Source organism: Gobius niger (genome assembly GCF_951799975.1).
Source record: "Gobius niger genome assembly, chromosome: 5".
In the NCBI taxonomy this organism is placed as follows: Eukaryota; Metazoa; Chordata; class Actinopteri; order Gobiiformes; family Gobiidae; genus Gobius; species Gobius niger.
Window position 1 is genome coordinate 25,565,823 of NC_136856.1, and position 20,253 is coordinate 25,586,075.

Genomic DNA, 20,253 nt, shown 5'->3' on the forward strand with positions numbered 1-20,253 from the left:
TGAAGATTTTTTGAGAGGGATTTTTTTTAAATCTAATTCCTAGCCTGATTGATTGAGTTTTTGAATGTCAAAAAATAAGGCGAAAATTACATTTTTACTAATTTTTCTTTAAAAGTAAACAAGATATCCAAAATCCTCTCTGAAAAAGTCTTGGTAACTCATTTATCAATAAAATGAAATCATAAATATGAATGTAGTTCAATCCATTATTCAGAAAAAATGGGAAATTTGGGGGCTTTTTAGGCATAAAACACCTTGTTTTTTATAAGAAAACATAAAATGACAGAAAATTTGCAATGTAGTTTTTTTCTCACATTTATGCCAGTAATCCACAGCAAAAGTTTCAAATTTAATTTATAATTTTTCCTTATTCACCTGCAGTGTCTTGTCTTAATGTAAATGAAAAAGCGGTGTAAAGACCATTTACCAAAGCTGTCACACTTGCCATATAGGGGGCGAAGAGGTATTAACTCTGCAAGGTGCCTTTTATATTATTTTGAAAATGTAAGAGGTTAAAATATTATGGAAATGTCTCATATAACTGTAACTTCAAGCCTTTTGGAGATCACTTCATCTTGCCCTTGCTTTGTTGTTCACATTCATAGAAATTTTGATGGGGGGGTGCTTAATCTTCCGCACCCCACTGCTGTAAAGTAAAGTGCAACCGACCAATGTTTAAAACTCAAGAACAGCAGCACTGATGGAGGAGTGAGAATTTTCATCAAAACAATATTTTGGTTAACACTGTACTTAATAATAAGTATGTGTTGCTTTCAAAGATTTGAAGAAGTCTGTTTATTTCCAGAAAAACATTCATATCTAAGACCGTTTTTTTTTGTCTTACATTTGCCCTGGGGCAGATTCCGATCACCTCCAACTCACACACCACAGTGGGTAAAGTGTTTTGCCCATGGAAACAACGTCAGGCCCTGATCAAAGCTGGATTTGAAGCGCTGATAAAGGACAATCCAAATTTTTAATACTACCACGGTGCCATCATACAGTTCCATTGTGGCAAACCACATGCATCAAAGTTTCACAATGACAGGTGCAAACAAGATGGTGACGGATTGATCATGCAGGTGTCAACTAAACAACACCTGGACTTTACAGATGGCCCTGGGAAATTCAGCATTCGAAAAAGGTGACAGATGTGACAAGTTAGCCCACCAGCAAAACTTCTGAGAAAAAGTATCGGGAGAAATGAATCTAACACAAAAATAAACTTACAAAAGATGGATAATAAAGCATAAAAATCAGCAAAGTGAGGCACTGCAGGTGAACAGGATTTATTTTAGGTATATTAATTGTAAAACATGCATTATGACTTTTCCAACATTTACATATTTCTGTAAATATTAGATTATCTGAAATATCTTTTCAGAGAGAATTTTTATATCTCGTTTGTTCTTTAAGAAAACAAATTATTACTAGAAGAAAATTAAGAAGAAAATATTAAATCCTGAGAAGAGTAAAGAAAATAGTACTTGAATAAGTACTTACTGTGTAGATAAGATTAATCTTTTGTTTTGTTTCCAGGTGCCAGGTTATGTGCGTTTAGACTCGTTTTGAATATCTTCCCTTCAAAACCAATAAAAAAATGTTTTGACTGTTACAAAGTTGTTGTTTTTTTGTCTTTTCTATTTATTATTATATAATTATTATATCACAGTGTTTAAAGGATATCCATATTGGTTTGATAAGGCCCACCAACCATTCAGACAGCCAAAGCACAAGGGATGCCAAAAACACGAATAATCCCAGATCTCTGTTCCTACAAAAACAAAACTTGATGTTTGCATGGACATTCAACCTATAATCACTATTTGTGAATTGTTAAAGCCACATTGTGTAGAATTTTACCCAAAAAATAAATTGAAATACAAGCTATTATTTTATGACAGATATTTTCAGCATTGAAAAATACCTCAAACGAACATGTGATTTTGCTGGTTAGGTTAGGTTCCCATCCAAGTCCATTCTTTGAATACCCACTGAAATAATAGCATGTTCTGAGTTGAGCAGGTCATTAGGAGCATGTTTTGTACTGATGGCAACAGTATAGTCCAAAATGTTACGCAGTGTGCCTTTAAGTAATCACAATTACAATCACTTTGGGAGGGGCGGGTCTAAGGCATCTCAGTTTATGAGCTTAAGTTGTCTGAACAGTGTTGGGATACTGGGATACATGTATTTAAAATACACGTTAATAATTAAAATTTTAAAGCAGAACTAACCAACTCATGCCCCTAGACGCCATAGCCACTGCAGGTGTTGTAGCATGTTGCATTTTTTATTTTTTTTACTCATTGTTTGTGAGAGTAAATCCTACGCTGACAGAGGGACAAAGGGAGAGAGGCATATTGTACATTGTGCCACAACTCAATGACACAATGGAGACAATTTTTTTCAAACATGGCTGTAAACACTGCTAATGTGGCGCTTGCCCGCTTCGCGATTCTATTCGTGTGTATCTCTGCCTGGGAAGTTGCAAGGGTGGTTTTCTGGCCCGAGACACCAAGGAGAGATGAAAGACCCCCGATCATCCCATTAACAGTTGTATTGCCCCCAGAGGGACTACGAAAAGGATTTATTAAGGTAAACAAGTTACTAAGTTCTTCTTCAAGTAGGACCTAACTGTATTCCGCTACAGTTCATTTGAGAGTATTTAGAATAAAGCTACTTTCAAAAATCAAAGAAATACATCACATTACTAAATCTTTAAATTACAGCTTCATATTGCACAATATAAACAAGAAGGATTTGGAAAAAAAAGTTGAATAGCTCTGAGCTGTGCACTCACGCTCACTCATGCTACAATAATCAATAATCTGCACCTCCTCCCAAAGTAAAAATAATGAGCCACAGTGTGCTGCACTCCTGGAGTGTGCTCTTGTATAAGTCTATGGCGCTATGCAAAGTGCTTTAATAATTCTTTTATTAGTGGTAAATAGGTTAATAACAGGTGTAACAAGTGTATATGTTTCTAAAGCCGCATTTAATCACTCGTATATTTCAATTCGATGTGAACGTATTATAAGTATTCAGAATACAATACTCTGATTGGACAAAGTAAAAAAAAAGTATTCAGTGTATGAATTAGTCATCAGTGCAGGCAATGACTGGTCCATAAAAAAGTCGTTGGAGAGAAATCACTGTGAAGAGCTGAGGGATTTTTTTTTTTACGTATGGTCAATGAATATCCATCACCAATTATTCCTATTTTGATTTTATTTGATCAGGGTAGAGTGTTAATGAACATGAGACCATACCAGACTGTACTGTTTTTACTCTTTGAAATATGCACAAATAATACAATATAATTATACCCACTATGCCAAATAACTTTCAGTGCATAAACTGTTCACTCAAAGAAAGAAAGAAAGGAAGCAAGAAATAAAGAAAAAAAGTGAAAGAAAAAAAGAATGAAAAGAAGAAAAAAAAAAAAGATAGACAAAATCAATTAGAGAATCAATTGAGTGAATTAAATAACCCCCGATAAAAAGTTGCATAATGCACATTTAAAGAACATTTACCAGATTCTGTATGTGAAGACGACTGTGGTCAAGTGGGAAAAACGGCCTCTATCGGGTGTGCACAAGTATTGGGCAGCTCCTTTTCCCTCTGACAAAATGGGCCAGAAAACCGGTCTAACAGAAACTGAAAAGTGAAAAACTTTAAAACATCTTTCAGAGGGATGCAGTGCTCTTAAAATCGCTAAAATATTAGGACGTGACCACAGAACCATCAAACATTTTGTCGCAGATCCCCAAAAGGGCCGCAAGAAACGCGTTAAGAAAAAAAGATGCAAATTAACTGCCAGAGATTTGTGAAAAAACAAATGTGAAGCTACCAGGAACCCATTATCCTCCAGTGCTGTCATATTTCAGAACTGTAACCTACCTGGAGTGTCCAGAAGTACGCAGTGTTCAGTGCACAGTGACATGGCCACGGTGAGAAAGGCTGAAACCCGACCACCATGGAACAAGACACATACAGTCAGGTCAACAAATATTGGGACATCAACTCAATTCTTATGTTTTTGGCTCTATAAACCACCACAATTGATTTAAAATGAAACACCACGACACAAAGATGTACATAAACTGCAGACTTTCAGTTTTCATTTGAGAGTATTTACATCCAAATCGGATGAACTACTAGACTCAAAAAATCAAAACAAACCCATTAGACAGCAAACATATTAGGCGTGGCCAAATCAACAGTTTGGAACATTATTAAAAAGAAAGAACACACCAGTGAGCTCAACGTGACCACAGAACCATCAATCACTCTCCAGGCGGTGTGTGTGTGTGTCAAAGTCTACAATCAAGAGAAGACATCGCCAGAGAGAATATTACTGATTAGAGTTTGCCCAAAAAAAAAAAAAAATCTAAAAAAGCCTTTACAGTTCTGAAACAACATCCTAGGACAGATGAGGCAAAGACCAACTTGTACCAGAGTGATGTGAAGAGAAAAGTATGGAGAAATAAAGGATCTGCTCATGATTCAAAACATCTCACCTCATCAGTGACACATGGAGGTCCAGCATCATGGCATGGGCTTGTATGGGCCAAGGGAACTGGTTCCTTTGTATTTATTGATGATGTGACTGTTGACAAAAGCAGCAGGATGAATTCTGAAGTGTTTCGGGCAATATTTTGAGCTCATATTCAGCCAAATGCTTGGACGCTGCTTCACAGTGCAGATGGACAATGACCCAAAGCTGCTGTCAAAGCCACCAAAGAGCTTTTTAGGCAAAGAAGGGAAATATTATTCAATGGCCAAGTCAGTCACCACATGAATCCAATTGAGCAGCATATCACTTGCTGAAGACAAAACTGACGGGAAAATATCACAAGAACAAGCTGGAACTGAATACATTTGCAGTAGAGGCCTGGAGAGCATCACCAGGGACGAAACCCAGCATCTGGTGACGTCTATGCCTTCTTGACTTCAGGCTGTAATTGACTGCAAAGGATTTGCAACCAAATATTAAAGATAAAAAACTTTGGTTCATAATTGTTGCTTCATCCTATTACTTTTGGTCCCTTAAAAAGTAACGGGCTCACATAAAAATGCTTGTAATTCCTACACCGTTCATGCGATTTGGATGTAAATAGCCTCAAATTATAGCTGAAAGTCTGCAGTTTAACTACATATTTTTTGTTCAACTCCATAGCGGTGGTTTATAGAGCCAAAAACAGTTGTTAGTTGATGTCCCAATATTTATGAACCTGACTGTGAGTTGGAACACTATGACCGGGCCAAGAAATATCTGAAGACAAATTTTGCAAAGGTTTTATGGACTGTTGAGAGTGACTCTTGGACCAGATGGATGGGCCCCTGGCTGAATCAGCAATGGCCATGGAGCTCCACTCCAAATATGCCAGAGAGGTGGAGGTGGGGTATTGATATGAGCTGGAATGATCAAAGATGAGCTTGTTGGGCCTTTTCGGGTCAAAGATGGACTCAAACTTAACTCCCAAACCTACTGCCAGTAGAAGACACTCTCCTTACACAGTGGTACAGGAAAGCCTGTATCTTTCAAGAAGAAGCAGCATCAAAGTACTCCATTGCGTGGCTAGCTAGGAAAGGCCTTAAAAATGAAGAAATAATGACATGGCCCCCCTTCCTCAACTGACCTAACTCCTATTGAGAACTTGTGGGTCAAACGCAAGATTAACAGTGAAGGAAAACCACACACATCTCTGAACAGTGTCTGTGGAGGATGCTGCACAAAAAGGTTGATGGTCAAGTGATCAAGAAACTGACAGAATCCATGGATGGAAGGCTCCTCCATGTTAAGAAGGGTGGCGATATTGGCAACTGATTTATCTTTTAGAAATACCATAAATATTTGTCATATTTGAGTTTGTTTTGTCATTCTGGCTTTAAAAGATGAAAATAAAGAAGTCAGATGGGAATATTCTTGTTTTTCATTGAGTTGCCTCATAATTCTGCACATTAATAGTTGCCTAATAATTGTGCACGCAGATATTCTTAACAAAAGCCACAAACTCACTTTCACTTCCTTTAATATTCTGTTTTGTGGTTTGTTGACATTTTGCATTGATCAAGAGCGCTGTTGTTGAAATAAAAAGCTAATCCTCAAAAATGCAACTTGTTTAATAACTGTGCACACAGTGAATGTGGGAGAGCAATATCATACAGCAGTGTTCTTTTTCTTTTTTGTCTTGCAAAGTCAGATTATTCTGCTTTTAGTGGAGTGTTGTTTTCAAACTGAAGCGAACAGATTATAATAAAAAACGTAATTAAATTCACCATACTCTTGAAATTAAGCTTTTTTTTTTTTCAACCCCCCGCCCCATTAAGTGCTGGGGCACCCCTGGCTGGGAAACACTGTTTACGTCTTGCGTCAATAGTAGTAGAATGCTGAATGATTCAAAAATCGTAGTATTTTATTCTCAAAAACCACCAACATGTGGTCTCCTACTGAGGTCAGTAAATAGCACACTCTTCCACTGCTGCTCTGACATCACACATGATGATGCGAATATTTACATGACATATACACGAGACTGGGACATTCCTGCCTGACACTGGTAACCACCACGTAAGCTGATCACTTTCTCCATGACACTGTTCAAACATGCGCCATTACTTTTAATATGAATTATATTTTTTATTTAAAGAGGGGCTATTATGCTTTTTGCTGAAACAAAAATGTCCAGTAGTTTCCTGATTGTCACGCGATCAAAAGTCATAAATCTTGCTCCCCTGTTAAACCTCTTAAAGTGATAGTCTGTAAGTTTGCAAAGTGAGGAGATAAAGTGAAATCTGAAAGTAAAGAATGAAATTTCTCCCCACTTTAACCAGAAAGCCACAACTAGTTAAATGAAGGCGAGCAGGAACAGCATTTTCTAAAGTAAACAATCAAGCTCCCTCCCCTTCTTTCCTGATTGGACCTCACCGGCTGGTTCACAGGAAAAGCTCGTCTCATTGGTCAAAGTGGCATCCCGGAGAGTCTGATTAGTTGTTGAAATCAATACTTATGCTACATCAAATGTCAGACCCAGGCAGTCAAGACAGACATCACTTTAACCCTCGCATCAACTGAGCACATTTTCTCCAGATTGAGTAAATGAAAACGCTAAAAGAAGCATCAAAAGAGCAACAAAAAACAAATGCAACAAAAATCGTTGAAAATGCGACAAAACAGGCGACAAAAAGGTGAAAAAGCAACAAAAACGTGACCAAAACCCACAAAAACTATGACGAAAAAGTGACCACAACGCAAGGAAAAATAAGGTCTCAGCTTTTACGCCGTGATGAAAGGATTAAGCTTAGCAAGAGATTGAACGGTGCCACAAGGCTATACGACTCCTGAACTCTCTTTTATTCAGACAGACATTGTGTATCTACGTGTGAGCTCCACTTGTTTGTTTGTATGCAGTTTGTGTGGCTGTTTAACATTGTATTATTTTCTGCTCGGAAAGGAATTGCCCCATGTGGGATAGATAAAGTTGACTCCGGAGAAGCTGTTTGGGAAAAGAAAGAGCTTTCTCTGAGCTGCCGTCTTGCTTCTGGGGAAGATCAAAAGAATATTCAAAGATGCGCCATCGGTTTGAGACGCAACTCCAGGTTTGCTTTTGATGAGAGAACATTCAAACACTGAAAACAGGTCTAAAACAGTCAATTTCGCATCAAACCCCCCCTCTTAACCTCTTAACCCCCACCTGAAGCACGTTTGGCTTCACCCAAATCTAAAAATTATTGGAAAGATCATCAAGATGGCGACAAAAACTAAAAGAAAACGAGGATGAAAACGCAACAAAAACGCATAAACGCCGCGAAAAAGCGATCAAAGTGTAGCAAAAAAGCCAATGAACAATAAAGGAAAAAAAGAGGAACACAAAAACAGGAAAAACACAACACAAAAATGTGACAAAACTTAGATGAAAAAGAGCACGAAAAAAATCGAGGACAACACAGCAACAGTGCAAGGGAAAATATCCTAAAACTGTGCATCCTTGCTGTTACAACTGACAGCTGATATCGTTGGCCACATAGCATAATTGCCTACCTCATTAGTCCACTGTTTTTGGAAAACATAAAAAAAATATGTTTTTAGACAACACATTGGAGTTCTCTTATTTCCATTGTTACAATACAAAAATGACTTTTGCTATAATTATGCTATATGTGGCTAACAATATGGAAACAGCCAGGACACCCCAGCTTTAAATTCCACAGATAGTATCTTTTTCATAATCATAATCACGATCACATCCCACTAACTTCTCTGTTACATTTAGAGGTCATCGAAGTGCGGAGAAGGAATAAGTGAAAGTCTCTGAAAATATTTTTTTTTCTTGACTTCATGGGGATTCCCCTACAGCTGTGGGTGTAGTGAGAAATCCCTTTAGATGTTTTGCTGAGCAGGTGAACATAAACTTCTTTTGAATAAATTCAAGGTTCTTACGTCATACATATGATTAAGAGTAAAATGTTTAGGCTAGATTCACTGGCGTTTATTGATAACCCAATCAAAGTGGTCTGGTCTGAGATCATATGAACATGGGGGCTTTACCCAGTGGATAGTGGAAAAGTGTCAAATGATTATTTGGAAAATTATTCGTAGCACCTAAGCCCAGCCTGCATCCACTATAAAAGGACACTGAGGAGGGGAGGTTATCATACATTGAACTCCCAATCAGAGCTGATATCTGCTGCAATGGAGCACTGCTTTAGAGCCGCCGCCTGCTTGATTCTGGCCTTCGCCCTACTCCAAGCCAACCCCATTACCAAAGGAGACCCAGGACGAGACATCATTGAGCTTCTTGATGAGAAAAACGTTTCTTGTGTAAGTATTGAATTGTAAAACTGTTTTTTTTTTATGAAGGGAGACACTGCCGGCAAAAGTTTTTTCTTAAAAAGCAAAACAAAAATGAATCTACTCAAAAATTTCATTTGACTGAAAAAGCTTTTTTAAATAGATGTTACATGGGAACTTGTAACTTTAAATGCTTAGTCCTCATACTCAAGCGACATCTCTTTTTTTAAGTAGCAGCTGGTGACAATACTTCAAAATGTGTAGCCTGAACAAGATGAAATTATACAGATTTTTAAAAAAAATCTAATATCCAAACATCTTTGACTATGGATGATTCGTACTTTTTTGCCTCCAGTGTTTCGCCTAAATGTTCTTTTTCTTTGACAGGTTTCATCTAACCTTTCTTATATTTGTTTAAAGGGAAGGAACGTGAAGTTTGCTTCTCTAACTAATTTCGAGGTAAGCATTTTCTCTCTCGCTTCCTACAAAAGCGGTTTGGTTGCTTTCTTCTTCATGTGGTGACGGATCTAAGATGTGGGTAACACAATACTGATAGTGATACAGCTACCTTTGTTATAACATTGAATCTCTTCCATTGTAGGATCATGACTGCGTTGCAGTCTTCAATTGCTTCCAGGATCAGCTGCAAAAGGCTAAGACCAACTGTACTCATGAAGTTCAAAGCATTGACATTGACAGTCTGCGGTCATCTTTAGAACTCGCTCGCTTTTCCTTATGTTCATCATCTGCGAGTGTAACGGTAAGGGCTGACGGCAATTTCAATTCAGTACCTTAGTCCAAATGCAAACATTAATTATTACGCAAAACAAGTGCTATAACAGCTCCACATTCGGAATCAATTTGCCCCAAAAACAATCAGTCTGATTTTTATTTAAATGTGAATACAATTTGAAAATATTATTTAACTTTTCCAACAATGTCTCTGTCAATGATGTATAACGCTTGAGACAATGCTAAAAGTGCCATTTTCTTTCAGGTGCCGGCCAATTCCTCAGATTGTGCCATGTGGGAACAAGACCAGAAACCGCTTGCAGAATTCATGGACGACATCAAGAGTTGGATCCAGTTTCTCAATTCCAATTCCAAAAAACACTACAGTTGATTTATTATTTATCTGTGGTCATGTATTAGAAATACTGACACTAAAAATGGGATGTCACTTCAGATGTAATTCATCTATTTATTTATTTATTTGTTTATTTATTTGTTTATTTATTTAACTATCTATCTATTTATATATGTATTTATTTATTTACTACTCCAAACTCTGAGGTTAAATAAAAATATATGCCTGTATTTTCAAAAGTTGTGGCCTTTCTTGTTTTTTACAAAGAGTTGTTTCTTGTCTGTTTAAATCTCAAGAAATAAACATATAGCAATATTATTCAGGGGGAAATCTTCCATATGCAGCAACCACAGACAGAGAAATTAACAATGGAAAAAGTGAGGGCGGCTTCCCCCATAGCATTTAGTGTGGGCTAACTGAAGCTTGTTCATGCTAGCAAATTGGCTGGGCTTTTGGAGCCAGCTCCTTTACTTAGAACAGGGGGAAAATTAAAACAGAAAAAAGAAAAATATATAGAACGATATTGGCGCATTCACGCAGCTTTGTGTAGCTATGTTTTTGTGTAGCTATGTTTTTGTGGTTTCGCCACAGTCACCTTATAGTTGGATGGACTGACCGACTTTACCAAACCAAAGCACAAGCGCATCGTGTTTTGGGAGTTTTGCATGAAGGAGCAGGACGGTCCACGGCAGATGGACAGTGTGTTTCCCTATCTTTATCGGTGCAAAGGGGTTGACCAGCAACTCAAGGCAAAGACAGCAGTTGTGGCTGTAAAGCGAGTGATGAAGCTGATGGTTTTGGGAAATGACAACGATTGGCTAGCGCGAGTGTTCAACCTCGCTATCTGAACTCTAACTTAGCCAAATGATATCCGAATCATTCATTTGACAGGTAAATGCTTGCTTCCTTTCTCCCTTGACTGACTGAATTTTTGATCTACATTTGTGGGAAATGTGAAGATACAAGCGCAGAGATGCTTCCTTGTGATGGTAGAAGTTAGGTAAATGAGGATGCAAACATGAACGTGCCATCTCACAAGAGCACTTCATTCACTGAGTTTTCTATTTATTTTTCTTTCCTAAAGCGGCAGATCTGAGGTGCTTCGCAACAGTTACATGTTTTTCCCGGCCTTGGCTCAGTTGGTTCAGACCAATGGCCGCGGGTAGCACAATTCTATGACCACCATGCAGGGGGCCGCGATTGCTGCAGTATCCATCTAGTGCTAGTTTCGCACTTGAAAGCATTGCTCTTAAGACGCGTTTTAAACAACTGTAAAGCCTGGTTTCTAATTTTGTAAAACTTTCTACAGCTAGATATTCCTCCTGTGTAACGCTGGTTTAGGTACAATTAAAGAAACCAGGCGTGTTTTTGTAAGGTACATATTAGAATTCTTGTATATTAATTAGGGCCTGACTTTGACTGACAGGCCGTTATTAGCATCAGAGCTAATGGCGCGGGTGCGGTTTTGAACGAAATACATGCCCCGTAAGGGCCGAGTCTACTATACAGTGAAGATCCCGCCCTTATGCCCTTTTTAAACCCTCGCAACCTTCAAAATGCTTCTAATGCCAATGGTTAAGAAAAATACAGGCAAATAAATGGGGGTCAGAATGACAAGTGTTCAACAATGACAAAGAGGGGCAAAAAGAAAGTTTCAGTGGAAGTCCTTTTAGAGCAAGGTACTTCCGGAGCCTGCCTCCATTTCCAATTAGGTTTCAGGGGGAGGATGTAATTAATCCATTCTTAATTTACAGTGTATAACAGCAACTAAAAAAAATAATAATCATCTCTTTTCATTTACCTCCATAGCTCCCTCTTCTGACCAAATGCGGTACTTCCTATTTTTCCAATCTGCAAATAACACCCTGTCCAAAAGCAGGGATCTCTAAAGTAGCACATATACCAATAAGTTTCAGAAAGCTTTTTTCCAAAACCTTATAACGTCTATTTAATTGTAGGCCCTGCTAATTTTTAACAAGATAAATGAATGATTTTTGTATAGTAAGACCGGCAACTTTCTAAACGTACATATACACATTTTTTTTTTCCCCACCCAATTTCCAAAATTTAATACTTTTTGATTAGAAAAGGTTTTTCCAGATTTTCTCAAAAACGTCCTGCCATAATACTCCAAGCCTGACAATTTATTTTATTAGCAATTCAGCATGTTGCTCCGGGGTTAAATTTAACACATGCAGTAAATGAAAGTGACCCGTCCAGATGGCTTTTTTTCTTTTAGGCTCGTGGTTGATCTGCAACAACCCACTGCTTGGGGACTTGTAGTGCTGTGTCAAAAACCCCGAGAGTCTAAGGGAAAGTTATGCTGAGTGAAATAGGTATTTATAGCCAGCACAGCCCACCCTTTCCTCCTGGAGTCTTTATAATTGCTATCAATGGGTATCAAAACCTACATTTGCCACTGACTTGAAACAGCTCAACATGAACTGGCCTGTGCGGATCATCTTTTTGGGTTTTCTTCTTTTAGACTTGCTCTCAGCGAGCCCTATGAAGGATTTCCTTTCATTTTATACGGTGATGGAAGAAAATATAAAATGTGTAAGTTGATTTCATTGCAATGTGACATTTGACCTATGATTCTGTCTGCTGCTAATGCCGCACTGTGTTGCTCCAACAGCTTCCCGACTCCACATTTTACACGGCAACCAATGTTCAGGTAAGAGTCAACTTCTCCATTGTTAAGTGTGAAAATATGGACACAGAGATGACACTTTTCCTGGAAGTTTTGCTGTACATTGAGAAAATAATTGAAGGGATCCTAGTGAGAGATGAAGTCAAATTTGGATTATTGTATAAAAATGTAATACGTGACGGTATTACACAACAGCAATGATAGTACTCCCTCCTGCATCAAAGCGACAATTTATACAAAGTGCATGACAAACCACCACAAGTTATCTAGTACAGGAAACACGCTTCACAGAGCCACTGAGTTCAGCATGACGCTACCACTTTGTTTCGCTAATCCTCTTTTTTTTTAATACGCTTTTGTCTCTTCAGCCGGAGTGCATGGTTGCAGCGCTGAACTGCACCTTTCTAGAATTTACTAAAGTTGTGAAAAATGAATGCGAGGATTCCAGCGGGATTATGAATATTGCTTTGGTAACACTGGAACGCACGCTCAAGCTATTGAAAAAGGATGATGTAAGTATTTTTTTCTTAATTTAAGTTTCCAACTATATTAAAAAAAAAAGAAAAAAAAAAAGATTTCCATTTTTGTTTTTCTTTACAGGCCCAGAATAGCACAAATGACTGTGTTTGTGAGAAATGGTCCCAAAGGCCTTTTAATGACTTTCTCGCAAATATTAAGGATCTGTTTGAGCGGCTAACAGCGCAGTGAGAAGGTTTGGGGACTCCGTAATGATGAGATTGGCTGCAGTGACATGAAAAGTCCACTGTGTCATAAATTCTGAAGCCTCCACACAAAGAAAGAAATGGATCTTTACACTGTGAGCCGGACTCGAGGCCTTTACAGATGCTACACTAAACGATCTCGAAGTGCACAGGACAGGTTTTCATGTTTTTCTAAGTATTACTGTGTTTAATGAGGAATAGGAATCATACCTTTACATCAGTCATTATTTTAAGAGGTTAAGTTCAGGTAAAAACTGAAATGTTTGTGTTTTAAACATAAGTGGCATAGGAAAAGAGAATTCCATATTCCATACAGAGCTTATGGCCCACATGTGCAGTATGGAATGTTTACCTCCTCACACTATTTACAAAACACTAAAAACCATTTAGCTAAATCCTAAAATGCAACTGTGTTAAATTCTTAATCGACCTTGTCCTTTGCCAAAGGATGGACCGACATACAGTTTTACTGTTTGTAGACTGCACTTCAGATGCCCAGCGCTGTAATCTAGCTTATTTTATTTATTTATTAATTTAAACTTATTGTACAATTAAACTATTATGTACTGTGAACTGTGTGGACAAATAAAAAGTAAATACTTGATGTGCTCAGGTTTCTGAAGTTATTTAACAGTCACAAAGGTCCGGTGCAGCTATCAAAGTGGGTGTGAAACTAAACTACGGTGAGCAGCACATGTCCCGGAGCGGGCTGGTCACTAAAGATAAGGACCAGGTACCAAACATTAATCATGCAAAATGTGAGTTAGGTGTTAAACACATAGTGCTTCAGCTTCAGCCAGCTCTCTTACATCCTGTTTACCTCAAAAAGACCACACACACCAATTCAAGTTTACAAAGTTATCAACTTACTTAAAAAAAGAAGTACATGAGCCATTTGGTTTTGATTATGCAGTGTCAGACTAGAAAAAAGCAACTTTTTATCCACACGTTTCACAACTGATCTAAGACCTCTCAAAATAACACCGCACACAGCAAATCCCCTGATGCTGAACACTTTAATACTGAAAGAAACAGGCAGTGTAGAGAGAAGAACTCAAAGGCTTTACATACGGAAAGTGTCCATCCTCAAAGTCCATTCAAAAGATTGTGGAAAACCTAACAGCGCACAGATCTACTATAAAACAGACATCTACTACTAGAGTGCGAGCACAGGAAACCACTGAAGTTCCTGTGTGCAAGTTTACAAATCAACAAAGTGAGCTGTGTTTGACAAGTGGTCATAGTGCTACAACAGCAAACCTGCAGCTTACATCAATATGAAGTATATAGTTAGTCTTAAATCTTAACCCATCTGCTGAAAATATCAAAAAACAGTTTGTTCATAGCTATTAAGGCTAGACTGTCCTTCATAATGAACTGCTTTTTAAAAATTAGATTTATATTTTCCATTTAGTTAAACGAACATTCAAACGAACAATTCTCAGAACTAATATGAACAGGTGGAAAAAGTTATACTGAAAAAAATAATACTTTCCTACTTCTAAGTTCTAAGTTTCTACTTTCTTAATAAAAAGACACACCTGTTGGATAGAGAATACTTGTATGGTTACCAAAGAACTAAAATATCCTCCTTATTCATAACACAACGAAAGTTTCTCGAATGATTTAAGTCCCACAAACACAGTTTTACAGCATTACAAAAACTGCCAAATCAAACTACTGTTTGGAAAACAAAAACAGTGAAAAACCAAAGGCGCTGCCATGCTACAGAACTAGTTCTTTGGGCAAAACAGTAATGACGCTGATTGTATTTTTGCCTCAGTGGTACATTTCTATCGAGGTATTGTGTTCACATGCTAAAGTTATCACTAAATGAGCACTTAGCCAGCCAAGAACCAAAGCCTTGCTGTGACAAGTACTCCCTCAGAACAGTTTTTGCTTCCTGGTAAGGCTTTGCCATCCTCTAAATGACAGAAAAAACAACAATGAGGACACTTAATATACAACACTGTACTCCTAGACTGTTTCGACTAAGTAGAGAGTAAAGAAATTACCTTTGCTTCTCTATAGGAGCTAGTGGACAGCAGGTTTTCCCTTTGCGCCTCTTTGGCTACTAACTTGAAGCGGTGGAACATGGCTGCTTTGCACAGGCGACTTGCTAAAGCTGGGCCACTTTTAAAAGGAGACCTATAACAACAACAGCAAAAACCACATTACATTTCTTACAGAAGTGATTTTTGGTTTTGGCAACCCATTGTGCTGTGATCAGAGTTTTATCACCAGCCAATAATGCACCCATAAGTGATGGAAGTAAAACTGAGCCTTACTCCTCAATAGTCTTGCCCTCCAAGCCATCGACAACCTCCAGCGAGCTGTCTCCTTCGCTCCAGTTGATGCCGTGTGTCAGCTGGCTTCCATCGGCAGGACAAGCTGCTACAGAGGGAACCAGGCTGATGTGGGGCCTCTCCATGCAGTAATATAGGGGCAGCTGAGAGGTGATGCCTTCCACGCGCTGGCTCACAGAGATCTCCATGCCTCGGATATCCTTGCAGGCGGAATCTCCTGGAAAATAGGGACTGCTACTACATACTTTTTGCCTCCAGTAAATGTCTCTTGCTTGCCACCCAATCAGCTAAATAAATAAAGCTGAAACAACACAAATATGACTTTTCTTCTTCAACCATATTTGATACAAAATTGTCTGGCTGAGCCTTAAAAGTAAGGTTGGTATCACTGGCACTTTCATGTTTACTTGCCCATGCGATGCAGCAATGTGAAACCTGGAATGTTCAACACTCTGGCTTCAGCAAAATGTAAAACCTTAACTTTACTCCGGTGACTTGCCTATGAGGATGTTCTGGACGTAGACGGGCTCGATGAAGTGACTGAGTAGGGCGCCTTGGTAGCCGAGAACTTGCCACTGGGTGATTTTGTCAGTCGCAGACATGCTTATTACCTTAGAAGTGGCATGTTCTAAGGCTGACGAAAAGACAGAAAACACCTGCAGAGACAAAAATACAATTTGAGGATAGATAATGAAGAGAATTATGAAAGTGTAGCTCACCACACCTTGCCCTCAACGGAAAGATGCAAGCTTATTTCATTGTTGTCTTGCCATGTGGAAATTGAACGTGGATTCAGGCGCCTAACATCGATGACTCGTTAGAGAAGACACATGATACTTCTAATGCCGACAGTGGACCACACTAAACTCACAGATTAGCGGGAATCTGCGCCACTCCTTTGGGCAGCTGGTTGACGTACAGATGAAGGGTGATGCCACTCTTCAGACTGAGAAGGCCACTGCTGTTGTTCAGTTGGAAGATGGATTTCTCCGCCAGGTTGGCCGTTTTACTGAAGAAAATGAGTAAGTGTCTGTACAGAAACCTGGAACAGCCAAGAGCATGATGTCATTTTCAATACATACTTCCCAACTGATGGCATTACATATTTTGCCGGTCCATCAAAAGGGTGTTAAAAGGGGTGAAAAAATAATGCATTGAACATATTTCATAAACATCACTCCCAGAGTGAGGTATGAGGTGATTCAATATTCAAACATTGTTTTGACTGAGAATTTGACTTATTAAAAATGCTTGTTCACATTTTTTTGGTTTTGGTTCTCAAGACAACTAACTAACTTCGGACCTGAATTAAACTTCGGACCCGAATTAACAACTTTTTAGTGACAGTGCTGGATTTTAGAGGCAGATGTGGTGAATAGGTCTGGGCTCATACTACACATTAGGATATGGCTGGAACATGTAGGGGGAGGAAAATACATAATTTTAACTCCGTATAGTCCATTTAAAGGAGGTAAAACTCAGTGAGTGAACTCTAAAGGAATGGCATGTTTACACATAGTAAAACTTGTGCTTGTGTCCTCATATGCAGATAAGGAAACCCAAGTTCAGCTGTTGTGCCCTTGACACTAAACCAGTGACGGCACATCCTATGGTTATCTTTCTAAATATACACAAACCTCATTAGTGACCTTCTTGCAGTCACCACAGCATGTGAATCATGCACAGTTCGCCCATTTGAATATGCGTTTTCTCTTGTGTTGTAGTTTCCAGTCCCAAATGAAATCACGTCACACCCAGCGGCTGAGGAAACAGCAGAATTAAATGTGCACTGTTGCACAATTTGTAAAACAAAAACAAAGCAAAAAAAAACATCATCAAATGGTTCACAAGTCTAAAATGGATCTAAATAAAGGTTATCATGACTAAAACTGAACTTTTGTGCATTTATTTTCTAAGTTTTTGTTTTGTGTTGGTTTTAAGCTGAGTTTGATGAAAGAGCACAGAGATATTGCAATGTATCTTAGCTTCTTGTGAGATGAACATGACATCACCTAATACTGCAATAACAATAGCTGTGCGATATATTGTGCAATATCTTACCACTCTGAATGACAAATGCAGCTGTGGTTCCAGCACAGTTTGAAAACTCTGGATGACTGTGCAAGAGTCTAGTGAGATGATCCCTGACAGTGTGCGGGATCTGTACATTGACTGGGTTTTTCCTCTCTGGACAAAAGACAAATTGAAGAGCAAGGAAAACGTTCACGTTTGAGAATGAAAAAGAAAAACTTACCCCGAATAGCTCTACAAGAAACATGTGACCGTGTCGGCTCCTCCTTCGCTGGCAGTGGTGGAGGAACATCTGAAAGAAGATCCAAATACAGTGACCCCCCTGAACCTCTTTCTACACGGTATAGTTTGTAAAAGTTTAATAGTTTGTTATGATCACTAAAGAAAGAAACAAGATTAGATCTTAAATACTGACCCAATTTGTCTGGAAGGACCGAAGTATAATTTCCTAAAGTTGGGAGAAGTTCTTCCAAAGCCAACTTTGCTGCATTGGTCTTAGCGTCCTTCTTAGTATTACCCACACCGGTTTTGTATTCAAAGCCGTCGATAATCACACAGAATGCAAAGTAAAATCCCTGTATATTTTCTGAGGAAAAATGGAGACATGTCTTACAGAGAACACTACATCTGAAAGGGTTACAAATGAAACCACCATGTCAACACATGGATCTTTACCTGTGCCTCCGGTTTCTTTGATTTCCAACTGATACTGTAAAATCTGGGACAGTTGATGGAGTAGGGAAATAGGATTTGTCTCTCCTTGCATATATCTATCAATGAGGACTTGAGGCGTGTATTTTGGCTTTGCACGATACCCTAAACATGTAAAAGACACATTACATTGTATACGGCAAGTACTTTTTCATGTACTTAAATATTGATAATATAAAAGTGGTCTGGATGAGAACAGCATGAACTCAGAAAGGGATAACTCTTTTCTCAAGCGGCAACAATATGACTATCTTGTACTTTCTAATGCAGAGGATTGTATCAAAACTGCTGTCAATGTTAAGCAAATTGACATAATAATAATGCAATGGTTTTATATAGCGCTTTTCTGGACACTCAAACACGCTTCACATTGCACTATTCGTTCACTCCATACTTAATTGTGGTAAACTTCTATTGTAGCCACAGCTGCCCAGGGGCAGACTGACGGAAGCGAGGCAACCAGTCTGCGCCATCGGCCCCTCCGACCACTCACTCACTCACTCACTCACTCACTCACTCACTCACTCACTCACTCACTCACTCACTCACTCAATGTATTTTGATGATACAACTATCAGACTTGTTCTGTGACCTTTTTTCCCTCTACCTTTAATTATTTTGGCTAGTTAAAAAAAAGCTTTAACATAAGTCACCTGGTATGTAACCTCCATTAGGTTTCTCCTCATGTACAGGACATGCTTCTTTTAGCTCTGGCAAAATAGTTGATGGGGGCAGATTATTCATCAGAGCTTGGGCATAACACCCTCCTCTGCCTGGAAACATCCCTACTGGTGCTAAAAAAGAAGAATATAGTTAATTTAGCAACAACAACAAACCATGATGAATCAATGCTTTCAATTTCATTATGTTGGACGATTGATTTCCAATCAATCAATTCTAACCTACTGACTCAATGTCAGGTTAAACAGAATACGATCAGAAACATTGCAATATTTACACGGTCTTATATTGAATCATATTGATACCAATATTATGCAATACTTTGCTTGAACATTTTTAAAAATGTATATGTTTAATTTAATTAAAAACTCAAATCTGAAACTGTTTGCTTGCCAATCAGATTGAAGATTAAGTTTTCCTTTATTTAGGCAGCCACACAGTCAAATTAAAAACCAGAGCAATACTACAACGTTTTCGGGAGACTTGCGGAACAATAATATTGCGACTAATATCACATTGGTCATTTATAGCACTACACTGCATTATAAAAATACCTTATTATATTTTGGCAATGTATTGCAGCCAGGCCCTGGTTCAAAGATTCAATACTACATTAATTATTTATGAAATATATATTTTATATCATTTGCTAACACTATTTATGCTGCTTAACGCTACACTCCTAGTCGGCCATTTATTAAGGCAGGTGCAAAAGCGGGTACAAGTTGGAAAATGGCTATTTGTGGGCATGTTGCTCCAAATGAACCATTTAAAGCCCTAATTCTGTAAAAAAAAAAAATATGTAAATGAGAATGATGTGTGACTAAAACAATGTTAAATGACTCAGCAGCTGATCCATTCTAGAACGTTCTAATAGCATTTTAGACAAGGTACAATCTGGCCTTTGTATTTATTATTTTTTCTATGATGGCAACCATCATGTTTATAACCAAGCTAAGCTAAGCTAAGCTAAGCTAAGCACCATGTGAGCTTGACTTTGACATTAGTTTACATTAGCGACAACATCCACGTTTTGTCCAAGTATTTTAAGTCGTATGGTCACATAGTGTCACAGTAGTCTACTTCTCAGTCGATGTTTATGAGCAAGCCCCATCTACATTTGAAATAAATAGCCACATGTAGATGGATGTGTAGAGTAGTACACAGCCAAAAAAGCAAAACCTTAATGCTAACGAAGCCAGGGGTAGTTAGCATAAAACATATCTTCAATAAACCTTTTCATTGTTTCAAGCATAACCGTTGACAAG

The 20,253-nt window shown here is 38.3% G+C and overlaps 2 protein-coding genes across 2 annotated transcripts in view; both read right to left on the reverse strand.

Moving 5' to 3' along the window:
• bbs12 (Bardet-Biedl syndrome 12) overlaps positions 1 to 14,405 on the reverse strand; it is a 35,820-nt gene extending 21,415 nt beyond the window's left edge. Inside the window, exon 1 of the mRNA XM_079557272.1 lies at positions 14,328 to 14,405. Within this exon, the coding sequence (XP_079413398.1) occupies positions 14,328 to 14,353 (26 nt within the window). The 5' untranslated portion in view covers positions 14,354 to 14,405. The remainder of the gene's footprint in view (positions 1 to 14,327) is intronic.
• A 661-nt stretch (positions 14,406 to 15,066) lies between these two features.
• adad1 (adenosine deaminase domain containing 1 (testis-specific)) lies at positions 15,067 to 19,001 on the reverse strand (the record flags this gene model as incomplete). Its single annotated transcript, XM_079557178.1, has 12 exons — positions 15,067 to 15,180; positions 15,272 to 15,404; positions 15,545 to 15,779; positions 16,062 to 16,218; positions 16,287 to 16,362; positions 16,434 to 16,604; positions 17,200 to 17,323; positions 17,624 to 17,749; positions 17,817 to 17,885; positions 18,009 to 18,179; positions 18,269 to 18,409; positions 18,995 to 19,001. 12 exons carry the CDS (start codon positions 18,999 to 19,001, stop codon positions 15,067 to 15,069), a joined length of 1,524 nt encoding a protein of 507 aa, XP_079413304.1.
• Positions 19,002 to 20,253: the final 1,252 nt, after the last annotated feature.